The sequence below is a fragment of the Mustelus asterias genome, chromosome 3 (genome assembly GCF_964213995.1).
Source record: "Mustelus asterias chromosome 3, sMusAst1.hap1.1, whole genome shotgun sequence".
Taxonomy (NCBI): Eukaryota; Metazoa; Chordata; class Chondrichthyes; order Carcharhiniformes; family Triakidae; genus Mustelus; species Mustelus asterias.
This window is the reverse complement of record NC_135803.1, coordinates 85,014,414-85,034,544: the sequence shown is the minus strand read 5'-3', so window position 1 is coordinate 85,034,544 and position 20,131 is coordinate 85,014,414. Positions and strand designations below refer to the sequence as shown.

Below are 20,131 nucleotides of genomic sequence, written 5' to 3'. Positions count from 1 at the left end.
TTGAACATGCCTAATCATCACCAGCTCAGCTTGGGCAACAAACACTGGTTTTCCCACTACCATCAAATGAACAAATAAAGGAACCCTCCATTTATGGCGAGATGCCACTTACACAGTCCACCGACAATCGCCATCCGTTACCTCAAAATCACCACTACCGGCGCCAGCCCAATAGGCTTCCCCGCGCCCGTGCATATCACACTGCACAGACTCCTGGGGGTTGTAGTCCCCTTCGCGTCAGGTCAACACAGCTCCGCCAGTGACCCCAAACCCACACTGCGGAGCAGCTGTCAGGCTAACACTGCGCAGTTGCGCAGAGGCCACACCCTCAGTCACGGCAGGCACAGGCTGTGCAACCAGTAGTAGCTAGATGTGTCGCTGTGGAGCAGAGTCGGTTTGGTCTGCAGTAGCTCTAAGCTCCAATGTTAGGGAGGGAAAACTAAATCTGGGTTAATACGACCATGGATAGCTCAGTAACTGGGTTAATAATGAGCATCGGCTAGCTCTATCTGGGTTAATACTGACCATGGACTGCGTCCAGAAGTGTTAAAAGGTTGGAAATTTAGCACCACGTGAACCTACTTGTGCCTTTGTGTTAACTTATTCTGAAGAAGGGTGTACGTCTATGGGGATATTGCTATAAGTTGCAACTATAGAGATTACTAGTTGTTAAGAATTATACTTTGTCATGTTTATGTATTTTAATTGGTGAAAGTTATGCCAATTCTTTTTGCTATAGAAGGTTTGTTTTGATGAAAGCTTCCCATTGGGTTACTTGAATCATACTGGAGTGAAACACCTTATGCTCACCCTAATGCCAAAATAAGATGAAAAGTTAGGGTCTAGGCTAACTTCATAACATACCGTGGAGTTTTTGGTCTGGTCCCTAACTGTCATCTGCAAACTTGTTTATTTTTCCCCCACATTATCATCGATGTAACAAACAATAAAAGACCCAGCATTGAACCTTATGGTATGCCACTAGACACCGGCCTCCAGTCACAGCCTTCTACCATGATACTTTGGGTGGTACTTTACTATTTTTTGTCTAAGTGCTGGGACACTTATAAATCATTCTCCGTTTCATATTGCCCAACATGATCACTACCTCCTTGTCATGGCTTTAGGGAGATTGATTTTTAGCTGAAGCTGTATTTTGATTAGTTTCCTGAGTTTAATCATGTAGTAATTTGATTTATTTAAATAAAGTTCCCCTCTTTTGAACAAGTTTGTATTCACTTGGTGTCTCCCACCAGCCTTGGTAACTGCGGGTTAACTGTTTAGCAGTCTCTAGGTATCCCCCAGCCACTTCAGAAGCATATGATTAACATTGAGAAATCTCAAGCTCTGATGTTGATATTCAATCTCTGGTCACACGATGGAGCCACAGAGTTATTGGTGGGAATTTCTCATGAGTACATCAAACATTATCACTTGCTGATATTGTGGATAGAGAAAAGAACGTTCTTAAATGTGTGGATATTACTATACAGTGTTGTGAAGTTGGGTAGAGTAATTGTAGATTGGTGTTTGTAAAATGCTCGGGAGAAAGCATTGTATGGTCCCTTAAAAAGTTGGTGCTTTTTCTGTGCTTAGTGAGTTTTTTAAAAATGCAAATACATAGGGAGCCCCAAACTGAAACATTTGTGTTGAAAAGCCAAGCAGCAATTTTAACCAAGACAACAGGCTTTTGAATTTAGCCAACCAATTTGAATCAGGCACTTAGGTAGCTAAAATATAAATTTAAATCTGATGGTTTTGACAACCTAGGACCAATCCTATTATTGGAAACATTAATATGTCAACAAAGGTATAAAAGAAGTGGGACAAAAGGAGAGAGCAACTGCCACCTGCCAGAGATAACAGCTCACAGCTCTGAGAGAGAGAGAGCAAGAATCGCTGGCTCTTATAGCTTTACCTATGTCTTAGAGAAAGCACCATCTAAATAGCAAAGGTACCAAAAAAGAAAGAAGTTCTCGACAGAAGAATCAACGGAAAAGGCCCAGAATATTCCAGAAGACACAAAACCTGGTTGTAATTTAGACAGTGACTAAATTCTACTTTTGTTAATGAATGGGAATTACATTTATTGGAATTGCATACAATTAGAATCTTATTTGATTCAGGAATAGTTAGTTAGAAGGGATTTATTTGGTTTGTTAATAGTTCAGTTAATTTGTTCACTGTTAGATAAATAAACAGTTGTGTGTTGATTTTAGAATGAGTGTCAGGGATTTATATTATACTTAACCACTAGACGTTGCTGAAGTGCAGGTCACACCACTTCACACACACTTTTACAGATTATAAGGCAAGGTACTCCTCTTTGGGTGCTTCAGTGTTAGTTCTCAGAGGGGGATCAACCTCCGCTTTATAGCAGATTGGGGGCTCGGGTGCAGGATTTGAACAGTCCTAGATCTTTAAATAAACCTTAAGTGAGAAGTGGAAAATCTGTTTAATTTCAGTGGCTTGTTGTTGGTAAAATCAAAAGTGGGGAAATGGCTCTTAGCATTGCTAAAGAGGTTCTGGGGATTGAAGATGCTTCCCAAATTTGCCAAGAAAGTTTAGAAAGACAGAAAAAGATGATACTTGTAGAATTAGCAAATAGGCTAAAATTGGGTTTAAGCAGGGATAATAGGAAAGCTGAAATTGTAATGGAGATGGCCAAGCATTTAGGTATATCAGTGAAACAGTCAAGTGCAGTGGAGTTAGAAAAAAATAAATTGCAAATGAGACAATTGGAGTTAGAGAGTCAACTTAAAAGGCTGGAGTTGGAAGAAAGAGGGTAAGAAAGAGAGAATGAAAAAGAGAGAAGGAAAGAGAAGGCCTTAGCAGAAGATAAAGAAAGAGAAAGATTGTTTGAGTTGGAAAAGATGAAGCACAGAGACTTCAAATGACAGAAGAAAAAGTGCAAGACAGAAGTGATGATGGGCAAACTCATCGTAGCCAACCGTCTGGTAGGCCAAACATTACCAAAATTTGATGAAAAAGGACGCAGAAGCCTTTTTCATTTCCATTGAGAAATTGGCTCCACAGCTGAACTGGCCAGAGGAAGTGTGGGCAATTTCAATTCAAACCAAGTTGGTAGGCAGGGCTACTGAGGTGTTTGCAGTGCTATCAGAGGAGGTGTCAGGAAAATATGAAGAGGTAAAAAGGACTATTTTGAGTGCCTATGAACTGGTATCAGAAACATATAGATAATGATTCAGAAATGTAAGAAAGGAACCAGGTCAGACTTATATTGAGTTTGAAAGAATTAAACAGAGCAACTTCAATAGATGGGTCAGAGCATTAAAGAGACATATGAGGCTCTTCGAGATATTATTCTGCTGGATGAGTTTAAAAACTCACTTCCAGAAGTGATAAGAACTCATGTTGAGGAACAGAAAGTTGAAACAGCGAGAAGAGCTGCAGGGATGGTAGATGAATAAACATTCATCGGCGGCACGGTAGCACAGTGGCTAGCACTGCTGCTTCACAGCTCCAGGGTCCCGGGTTCGATTCCCGGCTCGGGTCACTGTCTGTGTGGAGTTTGCACATTCTCCTCGTGTCTGCGTGGGTTTCCTCCGGGTGCTCCGGTTTCCTCCCACAGTCCAAAGATGTGCGGGTTAGGTTGATTGGCCAGGTTAAAAAAAAAATTGCCCCTTAGAGTTCTGGGATGCGTAGGTTAGAGGGATTAGTGGGTAAAATATGTGGGGGTAGGGCCTGGGTGGGATTGTGGTCGGTGTAGACTCGATGGGCCGAATGGCCTCCTTCTGCACTGTCGGGTTTCTTTGATTAGTGCATAAATTGAAATCGCGCTTCCGGCAACAATTTCATTCGTGAGGGATAGAAATTGGGAAAGAGGGAGATCATTCAATGAAAAACACAAAGTAGATCACACTGGGAATAGTTTACCACATGAGAAAAGAAACCCAAGAAGGTGGAAAAAAGGTGAAAGACCTCAGGTGTTTTCACTCTAATAAGGTGGGACACACAAAGTCACAGTGCTGTTGGTTTAAGAAAGGGACTGGGAAGAAGGATGCGGTAAAAGAGGCTCAAACAGTGGGATTAGTTAAGGAATTCCCAAGAGAAGTCGAGGAGCTGAAGGAAAGTGCCCAATCTTTTCATAGAATCATAGAAACCCTATAGTACGGAAAGAGGTTATTTGGCCCATCGAGTCTGCACCGACCACAATCCCACCCAGGCCCTACCCCCATATCCCTACATATTTACCCACTAATCCCTCTAATCTACGCATCTCAGGACACTAAGGGCAATTTTTAACCTGGCCAATCAGCCTAACCCGCACATCTTTGGACTGTGGGAGGAAACCGAAGCACCCGGTGGAAACCCATGCAGACAGGAGGAGAATGTGCAGACTCCACACAGAATAACCCAAGCCGGGAATTGAACCCAGGTCCCTGGAGCTGTGAAGCAGCAATGCTAACCACTGTGCTACCGTGCTGCCCTTTTCAAAGACTTCACCTATGTTACTAGGGAGAACAAGGGGAGTAGGTAAAGTTAAAATATTAAGATATACGGGAGTTATTCTCCTCGTGTCTGCGTGGGTTTCCTCCGGGTGCTCCGGTTTCCTCCCACAGTCCAAAGATGTGCGGGTTAGGTTGATTGGCCAGGTTAAAATTGCCCCTGAGATGCGTAGGTTAGAGGGATTAGCGGGTAAATATGTGGGGGTAGGGCTTGGGTGGGATTGTGGTCAGTGCAGACTCGATGGGCCGAATGGCCTCCTTCTGCACTGTAGGGTTTCTATGATTCTATGATTAGTCTCTCATAGTAAGAGATGAAAATATTTGCACTCCTTCTGAAATATTGCCTGAGAGAGTGGTAATCTGTGAATAAATGGAGAGAGAAGTAGTGTTCCCCTGTGTAAGACAAGGTTAGAAAGTCCAATCAAAACTGGGGAAGTGATAGTGGGAGTGGTGGAAAACTTGGCTATTCCAGGAATGCAGTTTATTCTTGGAAACGATATAGCTGGATCACAGGTGGGAGTGATGCCCATTGTAGTGGAAAAGCTAAAAGAAAGCCAGGGAACTGAGAAGTTAAAAGAAAAATACCCTGGAATTTTTCCGGACTGTGTGGTGATAAGATCCCATAAATTAAAACAGGAAGGGAGAACAAAAGAGAAAGATGAAGGAGTTGAGGTCCTGTTATCTAACACTTTGTTTGATGAGATGGTAAAGGAAAAATCTAAGCAGGTAGAGGATCAGGCAGAGGTGTTTCGTTCTGAAAGATTAATGGAGTTACAACAAAAAGATGAGATGATAAAGGATTTATATCATAAAGCCTACTCGAAAAAGAATCGAGTGTATCCTAGAATGCCTTAAGAATAAAATCTTAAGGTGGAAATGGAGACCTTGGCAGGTTAGTGCAGATGAGAAATGGGTGAAAGTTCACCAGGATGTATTGCTGGTAGAATACAGACAAGTAGTATTGTGGATAGCACACAAATTACCTATAGGGGGTCATCCAGGAGTGAGGAAGACTAAGGCTAAGATGCATAAGCATTTTTATTGGCCTGGATTACATAAAGATATGGTTGAATTTTGCCGTACCTGTCATACGTATCAGATGATAGGAAAGCCACAGGCAGCGATAAAACCAGCGCCTTTGATGCCAATTCCTGCATTTGAAGAACCTTTTACATGGATTATAATTGATCGTGTAGGTCCCCTCCCTAAAACCAAAAGTGGGAACCAGTATTTGTTCACCATAATGGATGTGTCTCCTCCATTTCCCAAGGCAATTCCATTATGGAATGTCAAGGCAAAAAAGGTTGTGGAGGAGTTGCTTGCTTTCTTTACCCATTATGGATTACCCAGGAAGATTCAGTCAGACCAAGGATCCAATTGTACTTCCAAATTATTTAAGGAGGTCATGGATAGTTTAGGCATCAGATACTTTACATCGAATGCGTACCTGAATCCCAAGGAGCATTGGAAAAATGGCATCAGATCCTTCAAACCATGTTGAGGGCTTATTGCCAAGATTATCCAAATGATTGGGATAAAGGTATCCCATTTTTATTTGCTATTCGAGATGCTCCAAATTGAACTGACTCAGTCCATTTGAATTGATAGTTGGACAGGAAGTAAGAGGACCTTTAAAATTAATTAAGGAAAAGTTGGTAGGTCCGAAGTCCGAGATCTCACAGTTGGATTATGTAAGTGTGGCGAGAGAAAGATTAAACAGAGTGGGTGAATTAGCTGGACAATAATTATGGTGTTATGGTCTAAGGTGGAACAGGACCTAGTGAAGCAAGAAGCATAAAAGAAATCTAAAATTTGTACACTTGCCCGTGAGCATAAAGTATTGGTGCTATTACCAGTGGTAGGAGATCTCTTCAAAGCAAGGTTTAGTGGTCCCGATTAGATTGAGAAGAAGTCAGGTGAATTATTTGGTAATGTCAGAGAGGAAAACTAATTATAGGATATGTCATGAACATGCTAAAACAGGACTATGACAGGGAAATGACAGGATGGCATGGTGGTTAGCACTGCTGTCTCACAGTGCCAGAGACTCAAGTTTGATTCCCGGCTTGGGTCACTGTCTGTGTGGAACAAAGAACAAAGAACAGTACAGCACAGGAAACAGGCCCTTCGGCCCTCCAAGCCTGTGCCGCTCCTTGGTCCAACTAGACCAATCGTTTGTATCCCTCCATTCCCAGGCAGCTCATGTGACTATCCAGGTAAGTCTTAAACAATGTCAGCGTGCCTGCCTCCACCACCCTACTTGGCAGCGCATTCCAGGCCCCCACCACCCTCTGTGTAAAAAACATCCCTCTGATATCTGAGCTATACTTCGCCCCTCTCACCTTGAGCCCGTGACCCCTTGTGATCGTCACCTCCGACCTGGGAAAAAGCTTCCCACTGTTCACCCTATCTATACCCTTCATAATCTTGTACACCTCTATTAGATCTCCCCTCATTCTCCGTCTTTCCAGGGAGAACAACCCCAGTTTACCCAATCTCTCCTCATAGCTAAGACCCTCCATACCAGGCAACATCCTGGTAAACCTTCTCTGCACTCTCTCTAACGCCTCCACGTCCTTCTGGTAGTGCGGCGACCAGAACTGGACGCAGTACTCCAAATGTGGCCTAACCAGCGTTCTATACAGCTGCATCATCAGACTCCAGCTTTTATACTCTATACCCCATCCTATAAAGGCAAGCATACCATATGCCTTCTTCACCACCTTCTCCACCTGTGTTGCCACCTTCAAGGATTTGTGGACTTGCACACCTAGGTCCCTCTGTGTTTCTATACTCCTGATGACTCTGCCATTTATTGTATAACTCCTCCCAACATTATTTCTTCCAAAATGCATCACTTCGCATTCATCCGGATTAAACTCCATCTGCCACGTCTCCGCCCAATTTTCCAGCCTATCTATATCCTGCTGTATTGCCCAACAATGCTCATCGCTATCCGCAAGTCCAGCCATCTTCGTGTCATCCGCAAACTTGCTGATTACACCAGTTACACCTTCTTCCAAATCATTTATACATATCACAAATAGCAGAGGCCCCAGTACAGAGCCCTGCGGAACACCACTGGTCTCAGACCTCCAGCCGGAAAAAGACCCTTCGACCACTACCCTCTGTCTCCTATGGCCAAGCCAGTTCTCCACCCATCTAGCCACTTCTCCTTGTATCCCATGAGCCTTAACCTTCTTAACCAACCTGCCATGTGGGACTTTGTCAAATGCCTTACTGAAATCCATATAGACGACATCCACGGCCCTTCCTTCATCAACCGTTTTTGTCACTTCCTCAAAAAACTCCACCAAATTTGTAAGGCACGACCTCCCTCTTACAAAACCATGCTGTCTGTCACTAATGAGATTGTTCCGTTCTAAATGCACAGACATCCTGTCTCTAAGAATCCTCTCCAACAACTTCCCTACCACAGACGTCAAGCTCACCGGCCTATAATTTCCTGGGTTATCCCTGCTACCCTTCTTAAACAACAGGACCACATTCGCTATCCTCCAATCCTCAGGGACCTCACCCGTGTCCAAAGAAGCGACAAAGATTTCCGTCAGAGGCCCAGCAATTTCACCTCTCATCTCCCTGAGCAGTCGAGGATAGATGCCATCAGGCCCTGGGGCTTTGTCAGTTTTAATGTTCCCTAAAAAACCTAACACTTCCTCTCTTGTAATGGAGATTTTCTCTAACGGGTCAACACCTCCCTCCGAGACACTCCCGGTTAACACGCCCCTCTCCTTCGTGAATACCGATGCAAAGTATTCATTTAGGATCTCCCCTATTCCCTTGGGTTCTAAGCATAATTCCCCTCCTTTGTCCCTGAGAAGTCCGATTTTCTCCCTGACAACTCTTTTGTTCCTAACGTATGAATAGAATGCCTTAGGATTCTCCTTAATCCTGCCTGCCAAGAGGATTGGAGTTTGCACATTCTCCCCCTGTCTGCGTGGGTTTCCTCCACGTGCTGCAATTTCCTCCCACAGTCCAAACATGTGCAGGTTAGGGGAATTGGCCATGATAAATTCTCGCTCAGTGTACCCGAACAGGCGCCAGAGTGTGGTAACTAGGGGATTCTCACTAACTTCATTGTAGTGTGAATGGAAGCCTACTTGTGACTAATGAATAAACTTTACTTTAAAACAAGAAAGGGAACCGGAGAAATAGGTATTAGTTACTGCTACTCGGAGTGAGGAATCAAATCCAGACGATATGGATTGTAATGTGCCTCAGAATAAATTTAATAATGAAGAAGTCCTTGAGGAATGGAATAGGGGAGTGAGCTATCTGTCCCAGGAGCAAAAGAACTGAATTGAAAGACTTGTTACAGTACTATGAGAACCTATGTAGAAATAGAATGGGGCGGACTAATGATATAGTACAGGAGGTTGACATAGAGAATGCTGTTCCGATAAAACACCACTTCTATTGGCTTAATCCTCTCAAAGCAGCGCAGGTTCAGAAGGAAGTGGAAGCGATGCTACAAGAAGACATTATAGAGCCAAGTCAAAGTCATAGAATCATAGAAACCCTACAGTCCAGAAAGAGGCCATTCGGCCCATCGAGTCTGCACCGACCACAATCCCACCCAGGCCCTACCCTCATATCCCTACATATTTACCCACTAACCTACGCATCTCAGGACACTAAGGGCAATTTTTAGCATGGCCAATCAACCTAACCCGCACATCTTTGGACTGTGGGAGGAAACCGGAGCACCCGGAGGAAACCCACGCAGACACGAGGAGAATGTGCAAACTCCACACAGACAGTGACCCAAGCCGGGAATCGAACCCAGGTCCCTGGAGCTGTGAAGCAGCAGTGCTAACCACTGTGCTACCATGCCGCCCCAAAGTGACTGGAGTTCGCTGATCATGTTAGTTCTCAAACCTGATAGTACTCAATGATTCTGTGTAGATTATCAGAAGGTCAACATCGTGACTAAATCTGACTCATCCAATTCAAAGGCTGGAGGATTGTGTGTAAAAAGGAAGACAAGCCACTTGCATCACAAAGTTGGACTTACTTCACGGTTACTGGCAGGCAGCACAGTGATGCAGCGATTAGCACTGTTGCCTCACAGCACCAGGGACCCGTCTTAGGTCACTGTCTGTGTTCTCCCCGTGTCTGTGCGGGTTTCCTCCGGGTGTTCTGATTTCCTCCGACAGTCCGAAAGCTGTGCTGGTTAGGTGCATTGGCCATGTTAAATTCTCCTCAGTGTACCCGAACAAGCGTCGGAATGTGGCGACTGGGGGATTTTCACAGTAATTTCATTGCAGTGTTAATGGAGGCCTACTTGTGACAAACAAATAAACTTTAACTTTAAGTACCTTTGTCAGAGAGAGCAAAGTAAGTTTCTGCTTTTGTAACCTCAAATGGACTATATCAATTTAAAGTAATGCCCTTTGGGATGAAAAACACTGCAGCTATTTTTCAAAGACTTATGAACAGAGTTGTTGCAGGATTGACTGTCTACATAGATGACTTGGTGATCTTTAGTCATTCGTGGAAAGATCACATGGAGCATTTGGCAGAGCTCTTTGAGAGACTACGGAAGGCAAAGTTGGTCATAAACTTGGCAAGAACAGAATTTGTGAAGGCAGAAGTGACAGTCTTAGGGCTCAATACTGGGTATGGATAGATGACACCAAGAAATGTGAAGATGAACGCCATCAAGGAATTTCCAAGATCATCCTCGAAGAAGGAAATGCTACGATTTTTAGGATTGAGTGAATTCTACAGGAAATTTGTACCAAACTTTAGTAGCGTTGTGGCACCATTGACACATTTGTTAAAAAAAAACACAAAATTTCGATGGACAGAACAATGCCAGGAGGCATTTGAGAATTTAAAAGCAGTGTTACCCATCACATCCGTTTTAGCCGTGCCAAATTTTTTGAGACCCTTCTGTAGGTGAAAATTATGATTAATTCTAAATACTCAACATGAGGATAAAGAGCAGCTCATGTTTTAATATGTGGTTCGAGAATAATGCAAAATATCTAAGAAACATATTAATAATGTCTAAGGAATTGATAACATGCAAGCAAAATGATGTTTTATTTGTTTCATGTAATTAATGTTAATTAATTGAATCTGTGTCATTAATAAGAGAAAGCTTACACAAGCTTTGAGTTGGAAAATGCATTATTGTAATTCTAATGTTACCACGAAAAACCGAAGAAACTTCAATAGTGAATTGTATTCATGAAAGATAATAGCACAAGTCAGGCACAAATTATGCAACAAAGTAAATTACCCATGTATATCCAGGCCAGGGGATAAGGCGCCTTCATTTGGTATTAGAGCCGGTTTATGCTGAATCATAAGAAGCCATTTTTGGGAGAGAACTTCCGTAAAATGGACAGATGAATGACAGATCAATATTTGAAGGTGTCAAACTATAATTGATTGAAGGGTATGTCAAGTTAGAGCGACACACCAGTGAATGAATGAAATTGCTTTTAACTAAGAGCTGGGCTGTATAATCTGACATAGAAAAAGTATAACCATTTGACCTTTTGGCATGAAATCTGAGATCTTTTGAGAATGCCTCATAGCTCATTTGCTGTGTAGGTGAAATCAGAGATCTCCCTTTCGGCTTAAAGAAATTTTTCTTGTCTTAATTGTACGTTGGGCGGCACGGTAGCACAGTGGTTAGCACTGCTGCTTCACAGCTCCAGGGACCTGGGTTCGATTCCCGGCTTGGGTCACTGTCTGTGTGGAGTTTGCACATTCTCTTCGTGTCTGCGTGGGTTTCCTCCGGGTGCTCCGGTTTCCTCCCACAGTCCAAAGATGTGCGGGTTAGGTTGATTGGCCATGCTAAAAATTGCCCTTCGTGTCCTGAGATGCGTAGGTTAGAGGGATTAGCGGTTAAATATGTGGGGATATGGGGGCAGGGCCTGGGTGGGATTGTGGTCGGTGCAGACTCAATGGGCCAAATGGCCTCTTTCTGTACTATGATTTCTATGATTTCTATGTATGTCTGAATATTTTCAATTTGTAATGTTTTGATTCTAACATTTCAATGTTTTAATAAAACCTAGTTTGATTGAAGAATTTCATTGAACTGAATAAACTTTTTTTTGCCTTTGTGAAATGAAATGTCTTTAAATTATCACAGAATCCCTACAGGACAGAAGGAGGTTATTCGGCCCATCGAGACGACACCGACCACAATCCCACCCAACCCCTAACCCCATAACCTTACATATTTACCCTGCTAATCCCCCCCTGACACTGTTCACACCCCCGGGGGGCGGGGGGGGGGGGGGGGGAGGCAAGTGGCAGTGGTAGGGGGTGAGCTATGTAGGGGGTACACGATGACGGGGGTGAATGGTGATGGGCAAGGGAACGGTAGCAGGGGGGTGAGGGGGATTGAACAGCGTTGGGAGGGGAGCCGCGTGGGGGGGGGGGGGATGAAAGCAGAGTCGGAGTGTGGAGTGTGTGGGCGGCGTCTGGGGGTGGGGGGGTGTGGGCGGCGTCTGGGGGTGGGGGGGTGTGGGGGGGGTGTGTGGGCGGCGTCAGGGGGTGGGGGGGATGTGGGGAGGTGTGTAGGCGGCGTCCGGGAGGTGGGGGGGATGTGGGGGGTGTGTGGGCGGCGTCCAGGTGTGGGGGGTGTGTGTAGGCAGCGTCCAGGTGTGGGGGGGTGTGTGGGCGGCGTCCGGGGGGTGGGGGGTGTGTGGGCGGCGTCCAGGTGTGGGGGGTGTGTGTAGGCGGCGTCCAGGTGTGGGGGGTGTGTGTAGGCGGCGTCCAGGTGTGGGGGGTGTGTGTAGGCGGCGTCCGGGTGTGGGGGTGTGTGTGGGCGGCGTCCGGGTGTGGGGGGGTGTGTGGGCGGCGTCCGGGTGTGGGGGGTGTGTGTAGGCAGCGTCCAGGTGTGGGGGGGTGTGTGGGCGGCGTCCGGGGGGTGGGGGGTGTGTGGGCGGCGTCCAGGTGTGGGGGGTGTGTGGGGAGGGGGGGTGTGGGGGGTGTGTGTAGGCGGCGTCCAGGTGTGGGGGGTGTGTGTAGGCGGCGTCTGGGTGTGGGGATGGGGTATGTGGGCGGCCTCCGGGGGGTGGGGGAATGTGTGGATGGCATCCGGGGGTGGGGGGCGTGTGTGGGCGGTGTCCGGGGGTGGAGGGGGTGTAGGTGGCGTCCGGGGGTGGAGGGGTGTGGGGGGGGTGTGGGCAGAGTCCGGGGGTGGAGGGAGTGTGGGGAGGGGGGGTGTGGGGGGAGGGTGTGGGTGGCACCCGGGGGTGGAGGGAGTGTGGGCTGGGGGGTGTGGGCGGTATCCGGGGGTGCGGGGGCATGGGCGGCATCCGGGGGTGGGGGGTGGGGGTGTGTGTGGGCGGCGTCAGGGGGTGGGTGGGGGCTGTGTGGGTGGCGTCCGGGGGTCTGGGGAGGGCGTGTGTGGGTGACATCCGGGGGTGGGGGGCATGTGTGGTCGGCGTCTGGGGGTGGGGAGGGCGTGTGTGGGCGCCGTCCAGGGGTGGGGGGCATGTGTGGTCGGCGTTCTGGGGTGGGGGGGTTGGGGGTGTGGGCGGCGTTCTGGGGTGGGGGGGCTGTGTGTGTGGGTGGCATTCGGCAGGGGCGGGGGGGGGGGCGTGGGGGGTGGGGAGTTGAGCGACGTCGTGTGGGGTCAGCAGTGCGGGAGGGGTGAGTGGTGTGGGGATGTGAGCCATGTGAGGGGTACCCAGTGATCGGCGTGGGAGTGGGGAGTGAGGGGATTTGAGCAGCATCGGGTGCTGAGCTGTGTTGGACTCTGAGCAGGGTCGCAGGGGGAGAGGAAGTGGAGCAGGGCCGTGGGGAGAGGGGGTGGAGCAGGATCGTGGGGGGGGGGGGGGGGGGGGGGGGCGAACAGAACCGGGGGATGGATGTGCAGTATTGGGGTTGGTGAGCAGGGGCGGGGGGGTGGTGAGCAGGGGCGGGGGGGTGGTGAGCAGGGGCGGGGGGGTGGTGAGCAGGGGCGGGGGGGTGGTGAGCAGGGGCGGGGGGGTGGTGAGCAGGGGCGGGGGGGTGGTGAGCAGGGGCGGGGGGGGTGGTGAGCAGGGGCGGGATGTGGATGTGTAGTATTGGGGTTGGTGAGCCATGTCAGTGGAGCTGAGCAGTGCTTGGCGGGGGGAGGGGTGAGCGTCGAAAAGGTGAGCGGTGTCAGGGGGTTGGGTGGGTGAGTGGTGCTGGGAGAGGGTGAGCAGCTGGTGGTGCCGGGTGGGTAGGTCAGGGGGGGGCGGGCAGTGTCAGAGGTGAGCAGTGTCAAGGGGTGAGCAGACACTTGGGGGGAGGGGTGTACAGCGTCGGTTTTAAATGAATATTTTTCATCTGTATTCACTAAGAAGAAAGACATTATAGCTGGAGCTTTCAATTACGACAGTGAAGTTCCAGAGCATGTTAAGGTATTCAATGTTTCAGTCGGCATATATAGGTGCATAAATTCCCAAGGCCTGATGAGATACATCCCTGGCTGCTACGAGAAGCAATGAAAGGAGATTGCAGTGGGCACTGATGAAATATTGTTCAGCTTGACACACTATCTGAAGGATTGCACTGGAGATGGTGCAGAGGAGATTCGCCAGGATGCTGCCTCGGAACGAAAGCTTCAACTATGAGGGTAGGCTGAATAGTTTGCGTTTGTTTTCCCTGGAGTAAAGGAGGTGGGAGGTGGTGGATCTGATAGAGCTTTACAAAATTATGAGAGGCATAGATAGGGTATATCGTAAGAATCTTCTCCCCATGGCAGAGGTGTCTAAGACCAGAGGGCAGGTTAGGAATAAATGGTTGAGAGAGAATTTGAGGAAAAAGATTTTCACCCAGAGGATGATGGAAATATGGAATATGCTGCCTGAGGAGGTGGTGGTGGCAGGTACTCGCACAACATTTAAGAAGCGGCACGGCGGCACAGTGGTTAGCACTGCTGCTTCACAACGCCAGGGACCCAGGTTCAATTCCTGGCTTGGATTGCTGTCTCTGTGGAATTTGCAAGTTCTCCCCATGTCTGCGTGGGTTTCCTCCAGGTGCTCGGATTTCCCCTCACAGTCCAAAGATTTGCGGGTTAGGTGCATTGGCCATGCTAAATTGCCCCTTAGTGTCTGGGATCTATAAATTAGGGATTAGCGGGGTAAATATATGGGGTTACGGGGATAGGGCCTGGGTGGGATTGTAGTTGGTGCCAGTTCGACTTTATGATTCTAGTATCTCCAAATCTTCAGATGACACAAAGTTGGTTGGGAGGGTGAGCTGTGAGGCAGATGCAGAGATGCTTCAGTGCGATTTGGACAAGTTGAATGAGTGGGTAATAGCAAATGCAGTATAATTTGGATAAATGTGAGAAATGTTAAAAGGCTGAAAATCCAGCATCGCATGATCACACTTGTTTTTGGGCTAACTAATTCTGAAGGGTGTATGTCTCTGAGGTATTGCTTTAAATTGGAACAACAGAGATAACTCGTTGTTAAGGATTAAACTTTACCATGAGTTAGTATTGGTAAAAGTTATGCGAATTCATTTTGCTATATTTTAACTGTTTGTTTTGATAAAAGCTTCCTATTGGGTCACTTGAATCATGCCTGGAGTGAAACACCTTATGTGCACCCTAATGTCAAAATCAAATGTAAAAGTTAGAGTCTAGGCTAACGTCATAAAATACCTTGGAGTTTCTGGCCTGGGCCTTAATAATGAGAATGGCAGAGGTGGGGAGCGGGGAATCTCATAGGTGCTTATAAATTTCTTAGAGGGCGAGATAGATTAGATGCAGGAAAGATGTTCTCGCTCGTGGGAGAGTCCAGAACTAGGGGTCACGGTTTGGGAATACATTGAAACATAGAAACAAAGAAAGGGGATTTTCACAGTAGCTTCATTGCAGTGTTAATATAAGCTTACTAATAATAATTTTAAATAGGAACAGGAGTAGGCTATTTAACCCTTTGAATCTGCTCCATGGCTGATAATCCAACACAAAAGCCTTCCCCCTCCACGCCAGCCTTTGATCTCTTCCGCCCCAAAAGCAATATCTAACTTCTTCTTGAAAACGTACAATGTTTTGCCCTCAACGGCTTTTGCGGTAGCGAATTCCACAGACTGACCACTTTCTGGGTAAAGAAATTTCTCTTCATCTCAATCCTAAATGGTTTACCCCCTATCCTTGGACTATGACACAAAGGCAGTATTTATTACCCATCCCCCCTAATTGCCCTTGAACTGAGTGGCCTGCTAGCCCATTTCAGAAGGCATTTTAAGAGTCAACCACATTACTGTGGGTCTGGAGTCCATGTATGCCAGATCAGCTAAGAGTGGTAGAGTTCCTTTCCTAAAGAACATTAGTGAACCGGATTGGTTTTCCAACAATCGTTAGACATTCAATTCCTGATATTTATTGAATTCAAATTTCACCATCTGCCATGGTGGGATTTGAACCCTGGTCCCCAGATCATCACCCTGGGTCTCTGTCTTACTAGTCCAGTGATAATACTATTACTCCACCACCTTCCCTCCTGCTCCTCAGTTGCGAACAATGTGCAATCAACAGAGTACACTTATGTGTACACCTTATGATAGAAGGAAGGCCATCAATGAACTATTGATGTTTGGGCCTTGGACACAGCCCCGAGCAACTCCCACAGCAATGTCCTAGGACTGAGAGGATTGACCTCCAACAATTACATCCTTTGTGCTTTGAACGATGAATAACCAATGAATGGGCGGCACGGTAGCACAGTGGTTAGCACTGCTGCTTCACAGCTCCAGGGTCCCGGGTTCGATTCCTGGCTCGGGTCACTGTCTGTGTGGAGTTTGCACATTCTCGTCGTGTCTGCGTGGGTTTCCTCCGGGTGCTCCGGTTTCCTCCCACAGTCCAAAGATGTGCGGGTTAGGTTGATTGGCCAGGTTAAAAATTGCCCCTTAGAGTCCTGGGATGCGTAGATTAGAGGGATTAGCGGGTAAATATATGGGGGTAGGGACTGGGTGGAACTGTGGTCGGTGCAGACTCGATGGGCCGAATGGCCTCCTTCTGCACTGTAGGGTTTCTATGGTTTCTAATTCAACCTACTGTGAAATCTGGTGCAACCAGAAAAACCAGGCTTAAAAGCTTATGGTAGATTGTGGCCACTTCTCACCGAAAACCTTGGTCATCGTCAAGAATATAGAATCATAGAAACCCTACAGTGCAGAAACAGGCCATTCGGCCCATCAAGTCTGCATTGACCACAATCCCACCCAGGCCCTACCCCCATTTCCCTACACATATTACCCGCTAATCCCTCTAACCTACGCATCTCAGGACACTAAGGGGCAATTTTAGCATGGTTAATCAACCTAACCCGCACATCTTTGGACTGTGGGAGGAAACTGGAGCACCCGGAGGAAACCCACGCAGACACGAGGAGAATGTGCAAACTCCACACAGACAGTGACCCAAGCCGGGAATCGAACCCAGGTCCCTGGAGCTGTGAAGCAGCAGTGCTAAGCACTGTGCTACCGTATATGGAACTAGCATTTTTCATAGAATAAAGTCCCTACAATACAGAAGGAGGCCATTCAGCCCATCAAATCTGTACCGACCACAATTCCAACCCAAGCCCATAACCTCACACATTTACCCTGCTAATCCCCCTGACACGAGAGTCAATTTAGCATGGCCAATCCACCTAACCCGCACATCTTTGGACTATGGAAGGAAACTGGAGTACCCGGAGGAAACCCATGCAGACCATGGGGAGAATGTGCGAACTCCACACAGTCACCTGAGGCCGGAATTGAACCCAGGTCCCTGGCGCTGTGAGGCAGCAGTGCTAATCACTGTGTCACCATGCCCCCCAGTTAAGGAAGCCCAACAATTAAGCTTGAGAACTAAAGTCCATAAGGTATCAACTGAAACCGAAAGACAGACACAGGTTTGAAATTGCCACAAATGTGCAAGAACTGGGCACACAGCAGCAGATTGCTGGAGTAAAGATGCAAAATTCAAGAATTGTGGTAAAAAGGAGCATAAAGAATATGTGTATTGGAGAAGGAAACAAGTTTCAAACAAGAATTATAAAAAACATGAACCAAACGAATCATGTGGAAAGCGAAATAAAGGGAAGAATATCCACTTGATGCTGATAAAATAGAAAGAGTACAAAGAAGATTTACGAGGGCCTGAGTTATAGGGAGAGGTTGGCCAGGCGAGGACTTTATTCCTTGGAATGTAGGAGAATGAGGGGTGACCTTATTGAGGTGTATAAAATCATGAGGGGCTTATCGGCCAACGTTGTCTACCTGATACGCTGCAGGAAAGGATGTCCCGAGGCATGGTACATTGGGGAAACCATGCAGACGCTGTGACAACGGATGAATGAACACTGCTTGACAATCACCAGGCAAGACTGTTCTCTTCCTGTTGGGGAGCACTTCAGCGGTCACGGGCATTCGGCCTCTGATATTCGGGTAAGCGTTCTCCAAGGCGGCCTTCACGACACACGACAGCGCAGAGTCGCTGAGCAGAAACTGATAGCCAAGTTCCGCACACATGAGGACGGCCTCAACCGGGATATTGGGTTCATGTCACACTATCTGTAATTCCCACAGCTTGCCTGGACTTGCAGAATTTCACTGGCTGTCCTGTCTGGAGACAATACACATCTCTTTGACCTGTCTTGGTGCTCTCTCCACTCACACTGTTTGTACCTTTAAGACTTGATTAGCTGTAAGTATTCGCATTCCAACCATTATTCTGTAAATCGAGTTTGTGTCTTTATATGCCCTGTTTGTGAACAGAATTCCCACTCACCTGACGAAGGAGCAGTGCTCCGAAAGCTTGTGGCTTTTGCTACCAAATAAACCTGTTGGACTTTAACCTGGTGTTGTTAAACTTCTTACTGTGTTTACCCCAGTCCAACGCCGGCATCTCCACATCATTCCTTCCACAGTCCAAAGATTAGGCGGGTTGGCCATGCTAAATTACCTTAGTCCCAAAATGTGCAAATTAGATGGACTAGCCGTGGAAAATGCTTGGGGTTATGGGGATAGGATGGGGTGTGGGCTTGGGTAAGATATTCTGTCAGAGAGTCAGTGCAGTCTCAATATGCCAAATGGTCTCCTTCTGCACAGTAGGGAATCTATGGTTCAATGGCCCCCTTTTTTACAGCACTAGCTACTGTAAAGCAGGTGAGTTTAAATGTTCCCTTGGAAATAACAGGCCAGGGAAAAGATTAATGTCTTAGGTAAGTGAATGGATTTGGGGCTCAGCCATCAGGTGGAGGTCGGGCAATGTGAGAGTCTGGGTTAGGTTCGGTATTGGCTGGAGCAATCAGGTTCGGGGTGAAGGGGGCCAGGGGAGTCTGGGCCAGGCAGCCCAGGGGGGTGGGGGTGGGGGTGGGGGTGGGGGAGGGGGTTTGGGATCTGTGTCGGACGCTCAGGTGGAGGTTGGTAGAGAATCCTGTGTGGGTGGGGTGTTGAGGCATCCCGTTGGGATTGGAGGTGTGGATGGTGTCATGTGCAGGACCTCAGTCTGGATCATCATAGAATAGAAACCCTACAGTGCAGAAAGAGGCCATTCGGCCCATCAAGTCTGCACCGACCACAATCCCACCCAGGCCCTATCCCCATATCCCTACATGTTACCCGCTAATCCCTCTAACCTACGCATCCTGGGACACCAAGGGGCAATTTAGCATGGCCAATTAACCTAACCCGCACATCTTTGGACTGTGGGAGGAAACCGGAGCACCTGGAGGAAACCCACGCAGACACGAGGAGAATGTGCAAACTCCACACAGACAGTGACCCAAGCCGGGAATCGAACCCAGGACCCTGGAGCTGTGAAGCACTGTGCTACCGTGCCGCCCCTAATGTTTAAAATAGTTACTTTGAAGTTAGAAGTGCTTTTATTTCTTCTAACTCTCTGAGTGTAAAACTGGCAGAACCATCCAAAGTTAATTATTTAAATCCCCGAATGATTCCCAGCACAATGTAATTGTCGAGGGGAAGGTAACGTTTCTGGACAAACCCTTACCTGGGAACTTCCCAGAGGGCTTCCCCCAGCGCATCTCTGGGGTGCTCCCCAAATGCAAGGAAGTAATTGGCCCAGGTTCTGCCTTTTAGTGCAGTGTTATTTCATCGCAGTCACTGCATTTGTGCCGAAGGTAATTTACACCTGAAATTCTGCGCTCGTTTGCGCCAATTTGGTTGACTTCGGGTGAATTGCGCTTCAGGGTGCAAACCTGTAGCGGAAACTCTCGCAATCATTTTGTTAAAGAATATTTCGGTCACATTTTGATATGTAAAGATGCAGTGACAGCCAGTGAGTATGAACACACTCGGAGAGAAAGCAGAAAGTCCCTCACCTTGATGTTATTGAAGTTACACCTCCCAGTTTGCAGCCGCGCCTTCACTCTCTCCTTCACCGCCATCTCAGCACAAAGATCGCAACAAACTGCCCGAACCTTGTCCAGTGCCTCTGAAAGTAAGGAAGAAGGCGGCACAACGAGTGAGCTCTGGCTGACTGCAGCTCTGATTTAGAGTTGTGATGAAACAGCAGACGTCACATTCACAATACTGAGCAAGTTCCCAAGAGCTTCAGGAAACAAAATACACCATGAAGCACAGATTCATTCAGGATTGATTCAAGAAAAATCCGATTTAACTAACTTGATATTTTGGTGAAATAGCGGAGAGGGTTGGTTGATGAGAAGAATGGAATT

At 47.2% G+C, this 20,131-nt stretch overlaps 1 protein-coding gene across 4 annotated transcripts in view; it reads right to left on the bottom strand.

Annotated features, from left to right (window-relative positions):
- The window catches only part of LOC144491451 (solute carrier organic anion transporter family member 2A1-like), a 450,593-nt gene extending 430,691 nt beyond the window's left edge, over positions 1-19,902 (bottom strand). For all 4 annotated transcript variants that reach the window (XM_078209279.1, XM_078209280.1, XM_078209282.1 and 1 more), the window contains exon 1: positions 19,775-19,902. In XM_078209279.1, the coding sequence (XP_078065405.1) occupies positions 19,775-19,840 (66 nt within the window). In that variant the 5' untranslated portion in view covers positions 19,841-19,902. The remainder of the gene's footprint in view (positions 1-19,774) is intronic.
- Positions 19,903-20,131: the final 229 nt, after the last annotated feature.